The sequence below is a fragment of the Hemiscyllium ocellatum genome, chromosome 1 (assembly GCF_020745735.1).
Source record: "Hemiscyllium ocellatum isolate sHemOce1 chromosome 1, sHemOce1.pat.X.cur, whole genome shotgun sequence".
NCBI lineage: Eukaryota > Metazoa > Chordata > Chondrichthyes > Orectolobiformes > Hemiscylliidae > Hemiscyllium > Hemiscyllium ocellatum.
Genome location: NC_083401.1, coordinates 142,267,755 through 142,289,266, shown reverse-complemented (window position 1 = coordinate 142,289,266; position 21,512 = coordinate 142,267,755). Strand labels below are relative to the sequence as shown.

The following is a 21,512-nucleotide window of genomic DNA, read 5'->3' as shown; positions in this document are numbered from 1 at the left end:
GTAAAAATTCTGCCTTGTTACCTTAACTCTTTGTAATATTACACTTTCTGTTTCAACATTTCAAAAATGACATTGTTAAAGCTTCAGAATTGTTCAAGGATACATTTGCAGCATTTGCTCAGTGCAAGATTTTTTTTAACAGGGCAGTAGCTTTTCTGTGGCTTCAAGCTGTGATGGTTATAGATTTTGGTTGAATAAGAGACGTGTGGGTCAAATTCTGACTTGCCTCATTGAAGGGGTGTACCTACTCAGAAGACGAGGCAGAGAATGGAGATATTTATGTTTTAAGTCAGGATGATGAACGGGGTGACCTGAATTTCAGATGTTCCTCCACAAGCCCTCCAAAGATATATTAGAAGATCCCAAAATAATTTGGGGATTGGGTGGGAGAGTGACTCTGACAGTAGTAAAATTTTGTTTACAACACCCTCAGTACTTTCTCAAAATATGTGCCGGTCAATCCTAATTGTTTCCTCAGGGAAGAATTTGGGTGGAATTCATTACCCATACTCAATGATGTCCATCAATGGAAAGGAAGAATCAGGCAGATCCTACAATGGGCCACCAATTCTGTTTTCAATTTTAGTTCAGTGAATATACTCCTCGGAACATCCAAACTCACTCAATTTGGAAGATTTTGTAGATCTGTGATTGGAATAGTTTCGTAACCTGGAACTCTTGAATTGGAGGGGGTTTGTGAATTATGATCAAACAACCCATGATTTTCATTTCATCAAAATGAATGACTGAAACAACATGTACTACATGACTACTTGCATATTTCCTCTTTACAGTGTTCTCTGGCAGGGGCTTTGAATAATAAAAAATTATCTGATAAATCTGGTGGGGTTTATAGAAAACTATGCCATGTATGGCAGTGGATGATTGCAGCTAGTTTTGATGTGGTGGAAGGCTTCTAGTTTGGCATTAAATATTTGGAAAATACATCATAGCTGCAGCTGTCCTCTGAGGAAAGTCCTACCTTAGGACAAAGCACATGATGGAACTAATTTGCTCAGAGGACGAGGAGTTGGGAATTAACATTCTCTGTTTTGTATGTGGAATTATTGTTTGCAATGCTTTTTGTGATGTGCAAGTATCTTAGAATCATTAATCCCTACAACACAGAAAGAAGGCTATTTGATTGATGTTGGCCCTGTTTGACAGTGCTATGAGCTCCTCAAAATTATATTTTTGAAATATGTTCAAATGGATTTCTATTTTGACAATTTTATGATTACAGATTCCATTTATTTATTTACCTCTGTTTGAGTGGCTATGGTTCAGAGAAGATTGTGTTTTTTTTCTAGTAGAGATTGAATGGTGGTTTATTTTGGCAGTTTCATGAATTTCTCAATGATTCCCCAAAGTTGTTGAGCTCCATCAGTATCGATGGTTAATAGGCTGGGTGGAATGGAGGGGATAGGAATCTATTTTAGTTGTAGGGAATTGTGTGCTTGCCTAATTTTTGAGTACAGAACTGAGCAAACGTTCAGGGACTTTAGATAGGTCTGTTTTTGTCCAATGTGTGCAAAAGGGTTTCCTGATACAGTATGTAGATAGGCCAACAAGAGGCGAAGCCACATTGGATTTGATAGTGGGTCATGACCAGGCCAGGTGTTAGATTTGCAAGTAGGTAAGCACTTTGGTGATAGCAACCACATTTCGGTTACATTTATTTTAGCGATGGAAAGGAATACTGCAGGACAAGAAATACTGCTGGGGAAAGGCAATTATGAGATGATTAGGCAAGATTTAGGATGCATAGGATGGGGAAAGAAACTACAGGGATGGGCACAACTGAAATGTGGAGTTTATTCAAGAAACAGCTACTACGTTCCTTGACAAGTATATACCTGTCAGGCAGGGAGGAGTTGGTCAAGCAAGGGAACCATGATTTACTAGAGAAGTTGAATCTCTTGTGAAGGGGAAGAAGGAGGCTTATGTAAAGATGAGGCCTGAAGGCTCAGCTAGAGCACTTGAGAGATGCAAGTTAGCCAGGAAGGACTTGAAGAGGGAGCTAAGAAAAGATGGGAGGGGACATGAGAAGTCTTTGTCAGGTAGGATCAAAGAAAACCCTAAAGCTTTCTGTAAGTATGTCAGGAGTAAAAGAATGACTTGAGTAAGATTATGGCCAGTCAAGAACAGTAGTGGGAAGTTGTGCATTGAGTCCAAAGAGCTAAGAGAGGCACTAAATGACTATTTTTCATTGTCTTTTCCCTGTGTGAATGCTAATGGTCGAGGAGAATACTGAGAGACATGTATCTAGATGAGATTGAGATTCATAAGGACGATGTGTTAGCAACTATGGGAAGTGTGAAAATAGTTAAGTCCCCTGGGCCAAATGGGATTTATCCTAGGATTCACTGGGAAGCTGGGGAGGAGATTGCAGAGCCTTTGGCTTTGATCTTTATGGTGTCATTGCCTATAGAATGGTGCCAGAAGATTGGAGGATAGCAAATATTGTTCCCTTGTTCAAGAAGGGGAGTAGAGACATCTCTGTTAATTATAGACCAGTGAGCCTTACTTCAGTTTTGGATAAAGTGTTGGAAAGGGTTATAAGAGAAAGGATTTATGATCATCGAGAAAGGAATAATTTGACTAAGGATAGTCAACACGGCTTTGTGAAGGTTAAGTTGTGCCTCACAAACATTATGGAGTTCTTTGAGAAGGTGACCAAACAGATGGATGAGGGTAAAGCAGTTGATGTGGTGTATATGGATTTCAGTAAAGCATTTGATAAGGTTTGCCATGGTAGGCTATTGCAGAAAATAGAGAGGAATGGGTTTGAGGGTGATTAGTAGTTTGGATCAAAACTTGGCTAGCTATAAGAAGACAGAGGGTGGTGGTTGATGGGAAATGTTCATCCTGGAGCTCAGTTACTAGTGGGGTACCACAAGGATCTGCTTTGGGGCCACTGCTGTTTGTCATTTTTATAAATGACCTGGATGAGGATGTAGAAGGATAGGTTAGTAAATTTGCAGATGACACTAAGGTCGGTGGAGTTGTGGATCGTGTTGAAGGATGCTGCAGGTTATAGAGGGACGTAGATAAGCTGTAGAGCTGGGCTGAGAGACAGCCAGTGGAGTTTAATATGGAAAATTGTGAGGTGATTCACTTTGAAAAGAACAGGAATATGGAATACTGGGCTAATGATAAGGTTCTTGGGAGTGTGGATGAGCAGAGAGATCTGTGTCCACATGCATAGATCCCTGAAAGTTGCCACCCAGATTAATAGAGTTGTTAAGAAGACATATGGTGTCTTAGCATTTGTTGGAAGAGAGATTGAGTTTTGGACCCATGAGGTCATGTTGCAGCTGTGAAAAACTCTGGTGCAGCCGGAATTGGAGTAGTGCATACAGTTCTGGTCGCCCCATTATAGGAGGGACGTGGAAGCTTTGGAAAGAGCGCAGAGGAGATTTACCGCAATGTTGCCTGGCATGAAGAGAAGACTTAAGAAGAAAGGCTGATGGACTGGTGGCTGTTTTCGTTACGGAGGTGATTTAATAGAGATATACAAAATGATCAGAGGATTGGATAGGGTGGACAGTGAGAGCTTTTTTTCCTCTGATAGTGATGGCTAGCACGAGGGGACATAGCTTTGAATTGATGGGTGATAGATATCGGACAGATATCAGAGGTAGGTTCTTTACTCAGAGTAGTAAGAGCATAGAATATATCCTGCCTGCAGCAGTAGTAGATTCGCCAACTTTAAGGGCATTTAAATGGTATTTGGTTAAACATATGGATGAAAATGGAATAGTGTAGGTTAGATGGGCTTCAGATCGGTTTCGGAGATTGGTGCAACATTGAGGGCCAAAAGGCTGTAATGTTCTATGTTCTAAAGTTCCAACGAGTGGAGGGGAACCTTCAAGCTTTCCCACCTTAGCACCTGTCCATCTGCATTTCCAGCTTGTGTCTACTTCAGGTGGCCCCTCCAGCCAGAACCTACAACCACAATATCAAAGCAGAATTGGTGGCCAGAAGGCAGGATCATTGTGAAATGTCCCAGTTTGAGATACCTGTTTGAAATTGGAGAATCCAGTCGAGAGTAATAAGTAAATTTCTGGCTTTGTTTCTTTTTAATTTGTTTTTCTCAGGTGTAATCTTGTGTATAATTTGGCTATGATATTCAACTCAATTTTATTATTTTTTGAGTTTCTTCCTTTTAGCGAAGTTTTAAGCTTGTCCTGACCAGTTTCAAATGTACTGTTCATTTGTTTTCAAATTTAAAACTTCACATTTGTTTCGGTGTCTTAATTTTTTATTTCTAATTTTCATCTCACAGTTTTTTGCATTAACATTTATGTTGCTGGTTAAGGTCAGGAGTCGGACAATAGTCATCTGACTTCTGGTCTTGTCCACCCCAGTCAAACATCGGCATCTCCACATCATGTTGCTGGTCAGACTAGATTTTGAATTAATTGGAACAAGTGATCTGATTGTACCTCACTTGCCTGTTTCCCAAAATATGAATGTTCCAGTTTAAAAGTAATCTATCTTCAGTCTTTCCTGCTTTTCAAATCTTTCAGTTCTTTCTATTCAGTACCTCAAAAAGCAAGGTTTCAAACTTATATTGTATACTGTTTAATCAGGGATAAGGTAAATCTCATTTGATTGTCTTAACTGCTTAACTGTCACTGTTCTGTTTGGAAATCTACTCAAATTGGCAAAAGCACAATGAAACTGTTTAATCTACTTGTGTGTCTTGATTGTACAGTGAAAAAGAATCCATTATTACCCCACTTATTCCAATTGTTTTACAACAAAGCTCTGGTTTTGCACTTTGTCAGAAGACAGTGGTCTTTAAAAGTAAAATGCAATCTGAAACCATTATAACAACTATGTGTATAAGCTAACATTTTGAATAGGCAATCTTTATCAATAATTTCATTATCAAGGCTAACATTGTCAATTCCAGTCTTTGGTGAGGGAATGGCTGTGTGATGTCCCTTCATGTCCCTCCCTGTTGCATCCTTCCAGAATGTTCTCTGGCTCTCAGCCAATCAATCTTCCAGGTCAAGGCTCCCAATGTCCAATGGGATCTTAGTGTTATGTATGGAAGACTCTGGAGCTGCACTTGGCATCCATTCTCTGATGTGTCAAGGGCATACCCCCCCTTTCCATACACAGCCATGGAGCCTGCATGACAGATGGCTGAAATTCATAGAATCATAGAATCTCTCCATTATGGAAACAGGCCTTTCAGCCCAATAGGTTCGCACCAACTCTCTAAAGAGTAACCCACCCAGGTCCATTTCCCCTATATTTTCCCCTGACTAATGCACCTATCCTACACACCCCTGAATGCTATGGGCAATTTATCACAACCAGTTCACCTGACCTGCACATCCTTGTGACTGTGGGAGGAAACTGGAGCACCTGGAGGAAATCCATGCAGACACAGAGAATGTGCAAACTCCACACAGACATTTGCCCGAGGCTGGAATCGAGCCTGGGTCCTTGGTGCTGTGAGGCAACAATGCTAACCACTGAGCTATGGACCACCCAAATTGCAAACTAAACTGGCACAATGAGAGAAACCAGGCATTGGGAAAATGGGACAAGCAATTGTCTGTATCATGAACCATTCACATTGAAGGGTTGTGAAATTAAGTGTCCCAGACACTGCAAGTAGAGTTGAGACTTTCTGTAACCAAGCTAAATCATATCAATATTGCATAAGTAATCTATGATGCTGCACATTGTCCCAAACACAGTCCAGAGAGTAGAACCTGTAAATAGTTTTGCTTTAGTATAAGCAGATAGTTTCAAAATTAGTAGTAAGTATCTAGATTGAGCATTTCACAAATGGATAAAGAGAGAATCAGGGTTTACTTGGCACGGGAGAACAGTCTGTCCTCATTAGTCAAGTGTAGGTTGAATGCAAAAATACATCGCACTTCGAAGGCAATGAAGAGTGTGAACCTAAAATAAAGTACACAACAAGATTTTTAATTCTTTTCACATTTAGTGTCTCCAGTGTGTTCTCAAGACAGGCACAAGTGAGAATTCCCATTTGGATCTTCTAGTGTGAACCTCCAGAAAAAAAATTCCCAAGTCCCGTGATCAAAGCAGAAGCTATTTGAAATAGTATCATTTTGATAATGGCTACTTCTGTTTGTTCATCATTATAATATTACAAAAGCTTTAATATCAGTGATGTATGAGTATTCTTACTTCTCAGTGATCAATTTCTGGTAAATCATTCATATTGATGTAATCCCAATTGGGGGAAATATTTACCTAGTTGATATCAAAGCAAACCCTTGATTTTTTTCATCTATGTGAATGTGTCCCATAAGTACAGGTTTCTGTTACTTTTGTATGTGACTAGACAAATGCATTAGGATGTAATTTCATCAATGTTACCAGGGATTTAAATTGGGCCAACTGGGGTTTATGTTTTCAGAATGTCTGAAAATAGTTTTTGTTTTACAAGAGTTGATTATGTTTAGCATGTTTCAAATTTTTCATTTTTGTTTAATCTAACAGTTATAGGAGAACACTTTTACTCACATCCATCTCAGAAATTAATTCATCTGTACAGTATGTTATATTTTCTTTTTTCTTTTTGCTTCATTTGTTCCCTTCAATGCTTTCTTTAGATCTAGAGTCTATTGGTAGTTTGAATAATAGTTACGTAGTAATGCTCTGCTGTTTCACTGCTGTTAGTGTAATTGACTTGAATTTACTCTGTGTTCTTTGCTTAGATTTTACTAGGTATGCTAGTGGCCTAATAGTGATTGACTTGTAACAGTATAGCCCCTGCAAACTAATGATCAGCTCAGAGATGTTGGTTCCTGATGAAATTGTTGAAATCAGTGAATAGTAGTAAATAATTTGTGCTACAGCTAAATTTAAATCTCTGAACTGAGCTTCACTGATGTGACAGATGAGGTTTAATTTTTAACTTAAATCAGTGTTGGAAATGGGTGATATTGAATCAGGCAACTGTCAAACATACATTCAAATATTCACTTCCATTGGGGAAAAAAGAAACAGTTGTTTGGAACATATAATTGGAAGCTGATGCAACTTTCCCTGTCAACGCTGAAAGTTAAAATCGACCTTGTAGATTCTAAGAATATGTCATATAAAGTCAGAAGGATTCTAACCTTACTCCCTAGGTCTGTACAAATAATGTACGCCAGCCTCATTAGAACTGTCTGTCAGCAACACACAGCTGCCTCCCACAAGATACAACCTGATTCGCAGTTGAATATTGTATTCCTTCACACCAGGGTAACGTGGAAAAATTCAATTGACCAGTTGGAATAGTGTGGATTATCAAATCTTGGTGGAGGATTGGAAAGATCTACTCATACTCACCCTCAAGACTTCACTGAATGAAGAATGAGAACACAAAATACTCCACCCCACGTACCTGACTCAGCACAAATATAAGAGCCAGTACTTACCCCGACAGATGAGATTTAACACTATGCAGTACATTTTGGCCCTGGCTAGCTAGAAAAAATGTTCAAATTCTCATCATATGGCTTAATAAAGCAATGGCAGATCTGGTAATTTCCCCATGACCCTTTTTTTCTCAACCTCGCTTAAGCCCAGCTTTACTGCAGTTGTTTGAGGACCCAAATTTTCACTCTTGGCAACAGGAGGATGCATTTTCTGTTCAAGTGCAATACAAAACTACTCAAAAACAAGCATGGGGCTGGATTATATTTCAGCTGCAAGTGTGTTTGAAGTTGGGAGAGCATGTACATTCAAATGGATGGCCTTCCTATTGCCAGCAACCTGTCAACAATCTGCCTGAAATTTTCTGGGTGACAAGAAACACTGGGTAGCCTCCTGAGTTTTGGGCTTCTTGAGACCCTTATCACCCACTATTCAACCTGCTGCTATTGCAAAGATTGCCCAGCAGCTGTTCAGATGGTTGTGATACTTTATCATACGAGGGTAATCTGAGATGGACCAGGTACTTTGCAGATCCTATAATAGTTATTTGGACAATATTTCCCTATTGTCCACAATAATAGGTCCACCGTGGGCGGCACGGTGGCACAGTGGTTAGCACTGCTGCCTCACAGCGCCAGAGACCCGGGTTCAATTCCCGACTCAGGCGACTGACTGTGTGGAGTTTGCACGTTCTCCCCGTGTCTGCGTGGGTTTCCTCCGGGTGCTCCGGTTTCCTCCCACAGTCCAAAGATGTGCGGGTCAGGTGAATTGGCCATGCTAAATTGCCCGTAGTGTTAGATAAGGGGTAATGCAGGGGTATGGGTGGGTTTCGCTTCGGCGGGTCGGTGTGGACTTGTTGGGCCGAAGGGCCTGTTTCCACACTGTAAGTCTAATCTAATCTAATAAAGTTCTGTGTGATTGTGCAATTAAATGAAATATATATTTCTCTATAGCCTGTACTTTTGTTTCTAAGATGTTTCTGATAAGATTAAATGAATTAATCAACATTTGTTTTATGAAATGATTATTTTGTTGCATTTCCTGACAGGTTGCATCTAAATAGCATATTAAAATATAACTATATAAAGAACATTGCAGCACAGAAACAGGCCCTTTGGCCCTCCATATGTATAATATTTAATTTATCAGTCTTAAAATTATAACAAACACTTATCCTATCCAGCTGAAACTTGCCAGCATGTATTGAAATATTTAAGTGGGAATTGATCAATCTTGTTAAGTATCATCTTGTCAAATGGAAATTTTATTTTATTTTAATTATTTTAATTTTCTTAATTTTTAAATTAAATATTTTAATTAGCATCTGTGCTTCATTTGAATCAGAATACAGAACGCAAGTCAAAACACATTGGCTGTAATGTACATCTAGCAGGTGGCTGAACATTTTTCATCTGGACTAAAGCAATGCACAATTCAACTTTGCTGAAAAATCAAATGACACTCCATATATGTTAAACGTTAATTGAGCTACTGTGGGTTTTAAATAACAATGATGAGTTTAAAAAAGAGATTTTATTTTCAGACAAGAGGAAAATCATTACAGATCACTGTAAAAACCCTATAATACTAAACATAATTAAAGCTTGGAATATAATGTGGCAAAATGAGGGCAACTCACATAAAACATCCCCCTATGCTCCGATAGTGGGAGCATGGGGATTTCAACCGGGGTTTACAGATGCCACTTTTAAACTCTGGAGATCCAGTGGTATTTCCTGTTTAGGGGACCTATTTAAAGAAGGGGTCCTGATGTCTTTTGAACAGCTGCGTCAGAAATTCGGATTACCTAATGGGGACCTCTTTCTAAATTCGAGATTATATACAGAAGAAGACTACATTATTAGATAGTCTTTATAAATCGGAGAGAGAATGTAGAGTGCTATGACCAATGGGGGTATCTTCCGTCAGTACTATTTATCATTTACTACATGATGAAGTATCAGGAGATATGGACAATCTGCTTAAAACATGGGATCAGGATTTGGGACTAGAAATCTCTATAGAAATGTGGGATGACATTTGGGAAAACGCCAGAAGAATCACCATCTGCAACAGAACTCAGGCTATCCAGCTGAAGATACTTCATAGGGCCCATATAGCACCGGATCGATTGGTAAAATTTAAGTCAGGAGCATCTCCAATGTGTCCCAAATGTAAAATAGAGGTGGGCACTCTTGTACGTTGCCTATGGACCTGTCATGGGGTCCATAGATACTGGACTAAAATAGCAAGTACCCTGACAGGAATTTTAGGAACGGAAATTAAAATGGACCCTGTATCTCTCCTTATGGGCTTTTCGAACTTACCCTCCCTAGATATGCACGAGAAGAGATTATTTTCTATTCTCTCTTTCTGTGCAAGGAAAAATATTTTGGTAAACCGGGTGGCTGAGAGCCCCCCTGGACTTTCAAATTGGCACAGATTAATTATGGAATGTATTCCCTTTGACTTCCTTACAAATATGGTGCACTGAAAGACTGAATTATTTCTTAAAATATGGCAGCCCTTTTTGAATTATATAAATACAGATATTTTGACTATCCTAACAAAGGCTTTTATTTAATTGAGATTGCGAATCTGGCTGGTCCGGGGCCCCTTGGGAGAGGAATCCTGCACGAATATGGTTTTGTTACATTTGATGTTAACACATTCCGAGCATATATCTCACTACCCAATTTCTGAGTTATCCGTTGGTTTTTTTTTCTTTCTCTTATTTGAATAATGTAAGAGACTTATTTATGCACTCTGGTTAGTTGTAGGTTAGATTAGTAGTTGAGTTTTTTTTCTTGGTATTTTTCTTTTGTTAAATTTTGGTTTTTATTTATTTAAGATTTAATTGTATATCAATGTTTGTACTTGAGAGTTTTGTTTATTTTTGTAAACTTGTGAAAATGTTAAATTTCCAATAAAAAAATCTATAAAAAAAGAGATTTTACAATCCATTAAATTTTCCTGACCCCATGCAGCAGGAATGCAGCTGGAGCAGAGAATAGGAAAATAGGGGAGTTGCATCAGCACAGCTCCCCACGGCCTCACTAGGAGCAAGCAGGCAATTTAAGTAAAAGTAAAACAATGCATAAGCTTGAATCTGAAATAAACACAGGATACTGGAGAAACTCAGCCAGTCTGGCAGCATCTGTGGAGAGAGAAAGAATGAACATTTCTAGTCTGATATGTTCAGAACATAGAGTAATATTGGCTCAAAATGTTATCGCTGGTTCTCTCTCCACAGATGCTGCTAGCTCCACTGAGTTTCTCCAGCATTTTCTGTTTTTGTAGACAACGTAAATAATCAGGGCCCCAGCTAGAATCCCTGCTGTTTCACTGGCAGTTCTGTGGTAGCAGAATCCTTGGTACTCTCTTTTCAAACCCTGTGGGAATATCCTGCCCAATGTTCCAGCTCGGTGAGCTTTTGACAGATCTGGGAAAAGTTGGAAATGTTATGAGATTTAAGCATGGCCCTGGGTTCGATTCCACCCTTGGGCTACTGTCTGTGTGGAGTTTTTACATTCTTCCCATGCCTATGGGGTTTTCCTTCAGGTGCTCTGGTTTCCACTTACCGTCCAAAGATGTGCACGTTAGTTGGATTAGCCATGCTAAATTGCCCATAGTATCCAGGGATGTGTAGGTAAGTTGGATTAGCCATGGGAAATGCAGGGTTACAGGGATAGGTCTGGGTCAGGTGCTCTTTGGAAGGTCGATGTGGATTCGATTGGCCAAATGGCCTGCTTCCATGCTATAGGGATTCTATGAAAAAGGTATAGGAGTTATTTATAGAAATGCTAGTTTTCTTTCGTTGTATTCTGTGAAATAAACCCCAGCTACTGAAAAGTACATTGCATTATTTTGAATATATCACAACTCAACATTGTGGATTTCCTTTCTTTGCATTCATTGGATATGAGAATCACAGGCAATGCCACTACTTATTCCTCTTTCATAAATGTTCATCTGGAAGATTTGCATTTCATGTTGTTTGGATGCACTTACACAGATCCAAGATTTTGAGCCAGGGCTGATGAAGGGACAGCAATATATTTCCAAGTCTGGGTGCATGGACCTTGAAGATGATATTATTCCCATTCATTTGCTGTCTTGACCAGTCCTTTTAGCTGTTTAAGGTTGTATCTTGGGAAATACTGTCTAAGAAGCCTAGTTGAATTGCAGTAGCACATTTTGCATACGTGCATACTAAATTATGGTGTTATGGTGGTGCAGGGAGTGAAAATTTAAATTGATGAGTGTTGATGAGTGAAGTAGTGATCACACGGGCGGCTTTGACTTGAGCTACTTGGATGTTATTGGAACTGCACTAATCCATGAAACTGGAATGCATTCCTTCACACTTCTAACTTGTGGATGATAAACAGAAATTGATAAATGCATCCTTCATTGCAGCCAACCTCTGCTTGCTCTTATAGCAGGATAGTACTATACCTGGACAAATTAGTCAGTGATGACACCCTCCTCTTCATAGTGTTGATCGTGTAAATGGAATTTGGTCTCAATAAGTGTGAGCCGATGCGTTTCAGCCAAACAAACAAGGCAAATAATACATGATGAATGGTAGGATCCTGAAAGCATCGAAAATCAGAGGGATGTTTGTGTACATGATCACTAGTTCCTTAAAATAGGAGGACAAATAGATAAAGTGGTTCAGAAGGCATATAGGATACTTGTATCTTTTAGCAGAAGTGTACAGTTTAAGAGCAGGGAGGTTCAGCTGGAACTTTATGAAACATTGGTTAGGCCACACTTCGAGTCTTGCTTGCAATTCTGGAATCCATATTATAGGAGGCATATGATTGCACTGGAAAGGGTGCTGAGGTGATTTACCAGAACATTGCCTGGGCTGGAGAGTCTTACTTATGAAGAGAGATTGGATAGACTGGGGTTGTTTTCCTTTAGAATAGCAGAGCCTGAGGGGAAGGTGGAACAATAATCGAGATGTATAAAATTATCAGGAGCGTGAGGTAATCAGAAAAGAACTCTTTCTCATGGTGGAGGGACCAATGATCAGTATGTATCAGATTTAAGGTAAGGGGCAGGAGATTTAGGGGAGATGTTAGGAAACATTTTTTTTCTCATCCAGATAATAGTGGGTATCTGGAACTCACTGACTGTAAGGGTGGTAGAGGTAGAAACCTTCATTAAATTTAAGAAGTGTTTAGATGTGCACTTGTGATGTCAAGGCATTCAGGTCTCTGGGCCAAATACTGGTTAATGGGATTAGAATAGTTGGGTGCTTGTTCTTGAGCAGTGCAGACTTGATGGGCCAAAGGGTTGTCTTCTGCAGTGTAGGCATCTGATTGTATGATGCAGGATTAGGCCGTTGTAATGGGATTGACCACCAAGGTGTGGACAATGGTCATTCTTGGCACATGTGTGGCACGAATGGGACTCGTGATCTAACACAAAGAAAGTGACAAAAGAAGAAACATTGGTCAATTTAATTTCATTCAGACAGTTGTGATCCTCTGGGCAACAATTCATGTTCGAAACATACACTTCCTCATCACCCAGAGCCATGGAATTTCCTGGAAGAGATGTAAAGCTAAATAAAAGCTCAGGCCAATTATAGCAATTATAATTTCAACAATTAAAGCTAATTCACGGAGAACACTATGCTACAAAGTATCCACCTTTTATACAAGACAATCTCTTCCCTCAGTAGAAAATGATTCCAGCTTTCTCTTGAACTGATCCATAAAATCTGTTTGCTAGCTAACTATTGATGATAAAGGAATCTCCATCAGGTTTGAAGTTGCAGTGCTCTGTTTTATGTAATGTGTTACAGTCACTAGGTTCTTTTCATACATTTTTTCTGAATCTTCAGTAATAAACAGTTGCTACTCTAATGTTACCTGACTGTGTGCATGGTTAGTTTCCAGCCAGTGTCTTTTTTCATCCTGGGTCACCCTGCAATCAGTATTGTTCCTGACTGAACAACTGTCTCCTCTTCCCAAGGAGATGATACGATGACCGGTGATGGAGGAGAGTACCTTAGACCAGAGGACTTGAAAGAACTCGGTGATGACTCTCTACCGAGCAGTCGATACCTGGACAATATGATGTATAGAGGAATAGGACGACTTGGAGAACGCTCAGACAGGTAGATTTCTAATGTTTTTTATAAGACCAATCTTTATACTTCAATAACTGATTTTAAATTCATTGACTAAGAGAAATTCCAGTCTCAAGCAATTATAGTAAAATTGTGATGAGTCAAATTGAATGTGGACCGCCCATATGTTTATGTTGAGATAGCTGAAGAGGCCCTTCATAATTTTATTTGCCTACAAACATGTCAAGAAATACCAAATGTAAACATGTTGATGGAGTAAATATGTCAAAAATGAGAACGTTTCAATTTTTTCCTGTCTTACAATGGCCTAACCTTTTCCAGTTTAAAAAAAAGAAAAAGTATTGGGAGTTAGCTCTAGAAAAACACAGTAATACTTTTCAGCTTAGTGTGCTATCTTTGGATGGGTCTGCCATGTCACCAATGTAGTGAGACATGTTTTCCATGTTTTCGTGCTGCAGTGTGAACTGTTGGAGCATCTCGCCAGACTTTGCAGTTTTAGTTGGGGAAACATTGTTAGGGTTCTTCATGGTTTTTCAGCGTGATGATCTTCTTTTGCTTCCATCACTCCTCGCATAATGCTGGAGATCATCCAGGCAGCCTTTTATTAGCCTCGTAATCTGTGGATCATGTCTTTTTTATTTGCAAAGCAATGTGGCTTTGTAGACATACCTATCACACAAAGGGACATCGTTTCTATGTCAACCGTGTTGGCACAGACCATAGCAGTGACTTGTTTCTTGCTTCACTTTCCACCATTACACCTTTCATCTTTAAACATTAGCAAATACAATTTGGTAAAACACTCTGATTCCATCCACTTTAAACATATCATTGCATAGGTGAGACCAATTTGCAGTGATTGCTGCAGTCCTGTCCAAGATTCTGTGCACTAGTGTGGTCTAACTCTGTTTTTGTTGGTGGGAACAGTCAAATGACAAATGTGGACAAGTTTAGCTAATCTGGAGTTACCAGTCTGGGCCATCAGTTTATTGTAGACATCATTCGTTTGGACTTCCTATTCTGCTGACAGGATGGCTGACAACCTAACTAAAACTTGGGTTATCCAGATAGGTGCACTGTGGCTTTCCTCTCCAGGAAAGCCAATAATTATTGTTAGCGGTGAGTGGGTCAAAGCCTCTGTTCTTTCATATATTTTGACAAGGTTCCAAACCAAGTTTAGGAGTAGCCAATTTGCTGAAAAGGTCAAAGTTGCATCACAGGACAACCCAACTAATTTGGCAGAAGTAACCTGTTCTTTCAATAGACATTTCATTCATTCTCATGTAAATCACTGATTTTTATGTATGATATCCGGAAAATTTGTGGGTGTGGTATCTGTTTATTCTGGTTTTTGTTGTTGTGTATCCAGTTGCAAATAATAAGGCATACTAACTTTCTGTGGATTAATTAAAAGTTGCCTTGCCTAATTATAATCCTTGCCTCTGCATTTTACTGACATTATATTTGAAATAAATGAAACCCTAATGTACCTCAATTCCAGGTTTTGTTTATTGTCAGCAGATGGATCTTGCCAATTGATTTGGCAGAGTTTCCATTCTGTATTCCACATGGCTGAATGGGAAAGTATACTGGACGGTAGTTTACTCAACCATACAGGCAAAAAGATTAAGTGTGTGATTTCCAGTCTGTACTTTATTTCTAACTCTCAGCTGGAAGGTCGCTCTATGCTCCAATTGCTCCCAGGACGGCTTGAGAGAGGGAAAGGAAACGTCAGCAATCACATAACCGTAATTAATCCAGCAACAAAAATGTGCATTTATATTAGCAGCTTTAATGTAGTAACAAATCCCAAGGCATTTCATCGACATATTATCAAATAAATTTTGCTACCAAATGATGTGAAGATACATTAGGACAGTTCAGCAAATGCTTGGTCAAACAATGCTTGGTCGTGAGGGAATTCTAGTTCTTGAGACTGTGAATCTGAAGGTACAGCTCCCACTAGTGAGCATGGAAATTCAGGGATCTGCATGAAGCCAGTATTGGGGCAATGCAAAGATCTTAATGGGTGTGGATCCAGTGGAAATAATACCAAGGGACAGTGATATTGTATAGGGATTAAGATTATTTCAAAATTTAGTTGTTGCAAGACTGAAACCAGTGTAAGTCAGCAAGTTTCAAATTGTTGGATGAACAAGACTTAGTGAAGTTGGGCTTTGAGCAAAAAAGGTTGTTGCAAGTTTAATTTTAAATGATTTAGAAGATGGGATGCCACACTGAAGAACATTGGAATAGTTAAGTCTTGATATAACAAATTCATGGGAGAAGGTTTCTGCAGCAGATGAGTAGTGACATGGAACAGGATCTTCTGGGCCCACAGGAGGTGAAGAAGATGCTAGGAGGTCTGGAAAAATAAGTGAGTTGTCATTGAGACAGTTGTGGGGAAAATCACCAGCCTCTGAGTCAGAGTTGGGATTTAACAACAGAGTTTATTGTACAAGGAAGTACCGGATCTCTGGGGAGAGAAAGATGTCAACAGCACAGTGGTCAGCAGTGAGTCTTCTCTCAACCCAGAGCACGTGTACTTTTACACATTTTGTAATAAAATAGGTCAGCGATGAGGTTATTGTCTTTGTAACATAGTTTGTTTATTGTAAACATTGCAGAATCGTTGATAGTTTTGGTGCAGTCATTGTCAGTTCCAGCACAGCCTTTGTTAATTTCAGCATCGTCATTGTCAGTTTCAGCACAAACATTGTCAATTTTTGTGTCTACGAAGAAGTCCATTACTTTAGTAATGGGTGCTAATCGCTCTTCCTGAGAAGGACGATTACTGGACCCAGATACTTCAGTGGGCAGTATACACTACTCATGTGTATTCTCTCCCCAACCCATCTTAAATTAATCAACTAGGCTGAGAGTGCATTGTGCTGCCATCCAGGTGGTTCCAAGCAGTGTCTGTGTTTGCTCTGTCTCTCTCCATATTGTGGTCCGGCAGCCATCTTGTGTGTCAAATGGCCAACTTATGGCTCAGCGGCCGTGTTGTGTGTCCGTGTGCTTAGTGTCACCCTGCCCTGTGCCATCTCCCACTTCAAGACTGTTACCCAACATCTTCCTGCCACCACCCAAGTAAATGCCAGTTAAAAGGGACAACAGACCTCCTTCCCATCCTGCCTCTGCTTAAAACCTTTAAGTAGTCAATTGACAGCCACTTTAAGGGTCTGTTCTCATCTGGGCAGACCAACTCTCGAATTGTAATTATCTTATAAACCTGTTTATGGTGCTTGTCATTTTGTAGAGTGCCTTTGATTTGCAATAATATGCCCATGATAGAGGGCATGTACATGGGAGATGTATATGACTGCTGATAGTCACACCACTGTTGCTACTGACCTCCAGTTGGTTGCCATCTACAGGTCTGCCTATGTGCGTGATAGGCTCAGGATCCAGTGGTCTTTTCTTCTAAAAATCTTGCACGTGATACTTGTCCAGTAAAGAAGACTACACCTCTGGTCATCTTTGGAAATTGTTGCATAGTTGGAAGTATGTAGTTTCATCAATGAAACAAATATGTCCTCCCTGAGGATCAGCTCTGGGACAAATATAATATCCATTGTTAATAATGTATTTTATTTTGCTTCATATACCTAAAGTAATAGTACTTTGAATCATTAGGAATTGGAATATAATTAATTTATTTGGATTTCAAGTTGCTCTTGGGCAAACATAGAGTATCTGTTATCATGCACGATGCATTGAAAATGTGCAAGTTCAATTGAGAATAATGTTAATTCTATTGGAGAAATGGTGCATTTCTTAGGATTTTATTGCACTGTTCCATTTGTGGATAACATACAAGTGAAAGCCATTATCTTCTACAAAAGTAGATAACTATAAATTACAGCGACAAAGTTGACCCGGGATATCAGATAACTCATTTTTTCTTCCCAAGCTTCATGTTCGTACATACTCTGTGTATTAATAAATTCTCCCATCTTTTCAACCGTGATGTAACATGCTCACATTAGGACCCATCCTCAAATTTCACTGATAGATGTAAGTTTTATTTACCAGTCACTTCGAACATGGAGAAAGGAATCAATGAAAAAAATATGGGCGTGGACTCTCTTGAAAGGATTCATTGAAATTTAAGGCATAGTCATTTGTCGGGTTGGCTCTGAATGACATTTCAAATGATGATTACCTACACCCACGCTGGTGGCTCACTTTCCCGCTTGATGTGTTAGTAAATCTCCATTTTTGATGGGTTTTTTTTGCAGCTTTAAAGGTTGACTTAAAAGCACAATAATACTGTAGATGTTGGTATCTAAGACCCACTCTCAGAACATCACATAAAAATGAAGGGAGATAAGAGCAAATATGTAGGCAAAGTTTTGAGATGTTCAAAAATAATAAGGCATTAAGTGTGTGCAGCAGATTTAGTCTTTGTTTCAGGGAGTGAAGGTGGTATGTTGCAAGAGATATCAGTATACAACATTCAATGATATTGATCATAATTCAATTAGAGTTAACATTGGTATGGAAAAGAACAAAAGTAGACCAATAATAAAAATGCTACATGAGAGACCAACAAGATGTCCTAAGTCGAGATCAAAAGTTGACAGGAAGAAATCAACTCCCCTCGGCCTCCTTTCTCCCAAAGAAGATATGCACTCTATGGTACCTTTATTCCTGTACACATGTAGTATTTATGTGCCTTACCTCCCCTCCACCTTCCAAATACATTACCTCATGGTTCTCAAGATTTAATTCCATTTGTATCTCTCATGTCCCTTAATGTCTTCCTGGGCAGCTTTCTTCTCCACTATCAAACACTATTATTTTGTATCATCTAAATCTCTCAATTATGATTCCTGTAGTTAAATTTGAATTAAGATATTCCAGATACCTCCAGGCACCATGTACTGAGCCCTTTGGAACCTAATGGAAGCAGCCTTGCAGTCAGTAAAGCACCAGTTAACCATGAGCCTTTGCTTCCTGCCACCAAGTCACTTCTCGAACTGGCTTGCCACTTTACTTTGAATCTAATGGGTTTTTGCTTTTCTGACCAGTGTGCTATGTGAGACGTTGTCAAAACTCTTTCTAAAATACATGCGGATTATGTCAAAAGTATTACTATCTCACCCTTTTTTGTCATGATTTGGAGATACCGGTGTTGGACTGGGGTGTACAAAGTTAAAAATCACACAACACCAGGTTATAGTCCAACAGGTTTAATTGGAAGCACACTAGCTTTTGGAGCGACGCTCCTTCATCAGGTGATTGTGATGAAGGAGTGTCGCTCCGAAAGCTAGTATGCTTTCAATTAAACCTGTTGGACTATAACCTTTTGGCTTTCTGTAGTATTGAATTTGGTAGCTTAAAAAGCTGCCTTTTTTGCCTTACCAGATCCTTAACATTCAAGGGAGTTCATAGTTTTGGAGGTGAATTTTTTTTTGTGTGAGCCTGTTTTTTTTTCTGACCTTCCACTAGCTGCTCCTTGAATGCCTTCCAATATTCCTACACTGATTTACCTTCATGTGCCTTACCAGGAACACCATGGACCAAAGCTCTAATAAGTGAGATTAGGTTTGATGTTTGGCTAAGAAAATAACTCTCTCACACCTAATTCTATTCTTGCCCATTGAATCATGGATACCCAGCTGTAATTCACAACCTTTCTCAACTCTTCGACTTCTCAAAATTGTTCCGATTGCTTGTCCAGTGGTACTGCATTAGCAGAAATGTCCTCTTATAAAATATTGAGAAAGTAAGCCCATTCACTTTATTCTCAACTATCAGTCCATTCCATAGCTATCACCTCCAGCCCTGTCTCTGTCAACATTTCGGGGCTGAACCAGACTGATCATTAGCATTGGTGTCATGTTTGACTCTGAGATGAGCCTCCAATCACACTATTGACATAGAAAGATAAAGAGGAATAGGTTATGTTTTTCACAGTCACACAGGATATTACTGTGATGTTGATAAAGGTCCTTTCCGTGCTGAGTGAATCATAGAAATTTGGAGTATTGGAAGAGATCATTTGCTCCACTGTTTCTATTCTAGATGAGAAAAAGCTATCTATGTCATCATTCAATCTATCTAATGCTGCCACCATACATCATCTATCTATGCCTCTGCCTCAGGGCTGAGGGCTAGAGGGATACTTTTTTAATATTATTTTTTGCTTTACATTTCCGGAGGCACAAGGCTGGCCCTATAATCATTCCACCTCCACATGTGACTGCTTCCGTATTGTGTTTTCAGAGTCATGAGACTGGTGCCCATTAAAAGCCAACATCCACCTGTTCCACACCCCCCACCCTACCTTGCACAACCACCAAATGACAAACAGAGTATGTCATGACCTGAATTAAGTTTGCAGGTTCTGAAATTTTCTCAGTTTAGGAGAGAAAAAGCAGCCCTATACCTGTACTTTGCGTTTATTAAAACAGGAAGTTTCACCAAAGTAATATAGCTTTACAGTATCTCTGTTTATCAGTTTCACCTTAACGATCTCATGACTTCTGAGCCCCAAGCTAAATGTTCTATTGTATTGAAAGTGTTATTTTCCATTACAGCTCAGTCATTCTGTTTATGGTAAGGAGAAGAAACCCTGCAACTTGGAACAGATTATTCCCGTTCAAAAAGTTCTATTTGTCTTTGCAAATGTATTCTTGTAAACTTTAGTCAGTTGCTGTCCACCTGTCTGTGGCAAACTGCATTCTGCATTTGATTAAAACTATGATTCCTTAATCCCACTGCAGCAACTGCTGGGCTGAAAAGCTTTCACAAATTTAAACCATAAATTTCACTTCCTGCAGTCTTGGTTTTAAAATTCTCTTCTCATCCCTGTTTCCACATTCCCCTCTGACCTCATCTGTTGCTGTTTGTCATGTCCTAATATCTTCCACCGACACAATCTTTCAAGATATCTTGCTCAAGTGTGGCCAGGGCATGTTTAAAGAAAATAAGAGGAGTTCCTTTGGTGTCCTGATCAATATTTATACAAAAAATACCAAAAATATTTTAAATGATCACTAATTTGATTACTTTTGTGTCCCTTGATAATGGCTGTTGCAACCCCTGTAATGTCTGCACTTCAAAAGAAATTTTATGACTTTACAGCATCTTAGTTGAAAATCACACAACAGGTTTCATTGGAAGCACCAAAGGAACTCCCCTTATTTTCTTTAAACGTGCCTTGGCCACACTTGAGCAAGTTATCTTGGAAAGATTGTGAAGATGGAAGATATTAGGACATGACAAATAGCAACAGGTGAGGTCATCGGGGAATGTGAAAACAGGGATGAGAAGAGGGTTTTAAAATTTGGACATCTGAAGTCTGAAAAATGCAAAAATATGAATGCAAATTTTTAAAATGTTTTTGAGGGAGTGGTGTAGATTGGAAGTCAAACTTTCTCACTGGAAGAGATGAAAAAGCAAAAGCTTTTCGGCTGTTCTCAGCTATTTTACTTAGTAATATTGATAGACATTGGGAAGAGGTCACCAGTTTGACCAGCAATAGACAGACCTGAAGAAAAATCGTTGGTCAAGAAAATACTTAACTGAGCTCATATTATTTAATTATTGGAATGTTTATTTTGAAGGGAATATTGAACATTTGGCTAAATTGGTAGAAGTATATAGCTTGGCATTTAACAAGGAGCCAAGCATGTGTGTAAAATTACGAGGCAATGGATGTTGCTTTTTCCTGTTACTAACAAAGTCTTTAATAAGTTATTCATCTCAGTGTTGTTTTGGCTATGTGTACTGTGTTCTTCTGGCATGATTCTCTGAGCTTCCTTAGGAAAAAAATAGTCTGTGTCTTTCTAATCCTTCTAATTGTTGTGGTAAGTGTGGGAAAAAAATTGACACGTATGTTAAATTAGAAGTTTATTTTCCTCTCTGTTAACATTGTTGTTCTGTATACATCTGCATTTGTGGATTTTGCCATTGTTCTGTCGTTCTCCCTTCATTGTTGCTGTTTTCCCTCTCCTTTTTCATATGCTTCCACACAGTG

General features: G+C 39.1%; 1 protein-coding gene across 1 annotated transcript in view; it reads left to right on the top strand.

The window, feature by feature from the left end:
• The window catches only part of ank2b (ankyrin 2b, neuronal), a 399,789-nt gene that overhangs the window by 263,146 nt on the left and 115,131 nt on the right, over nucleotides 1-21,512 (top strand). The window contains exon 24 of the mRNA XM_060826565.1: nucleotides 13,408-13,552. Coding sequence (XP_060682548.1) covers nucleotides 13,408-13,552 — 145 coding nt within the window. The remainder of the gene's footprint in view (nucleotides 1-13,407; nucleotides 13,553-21,512) is intronic.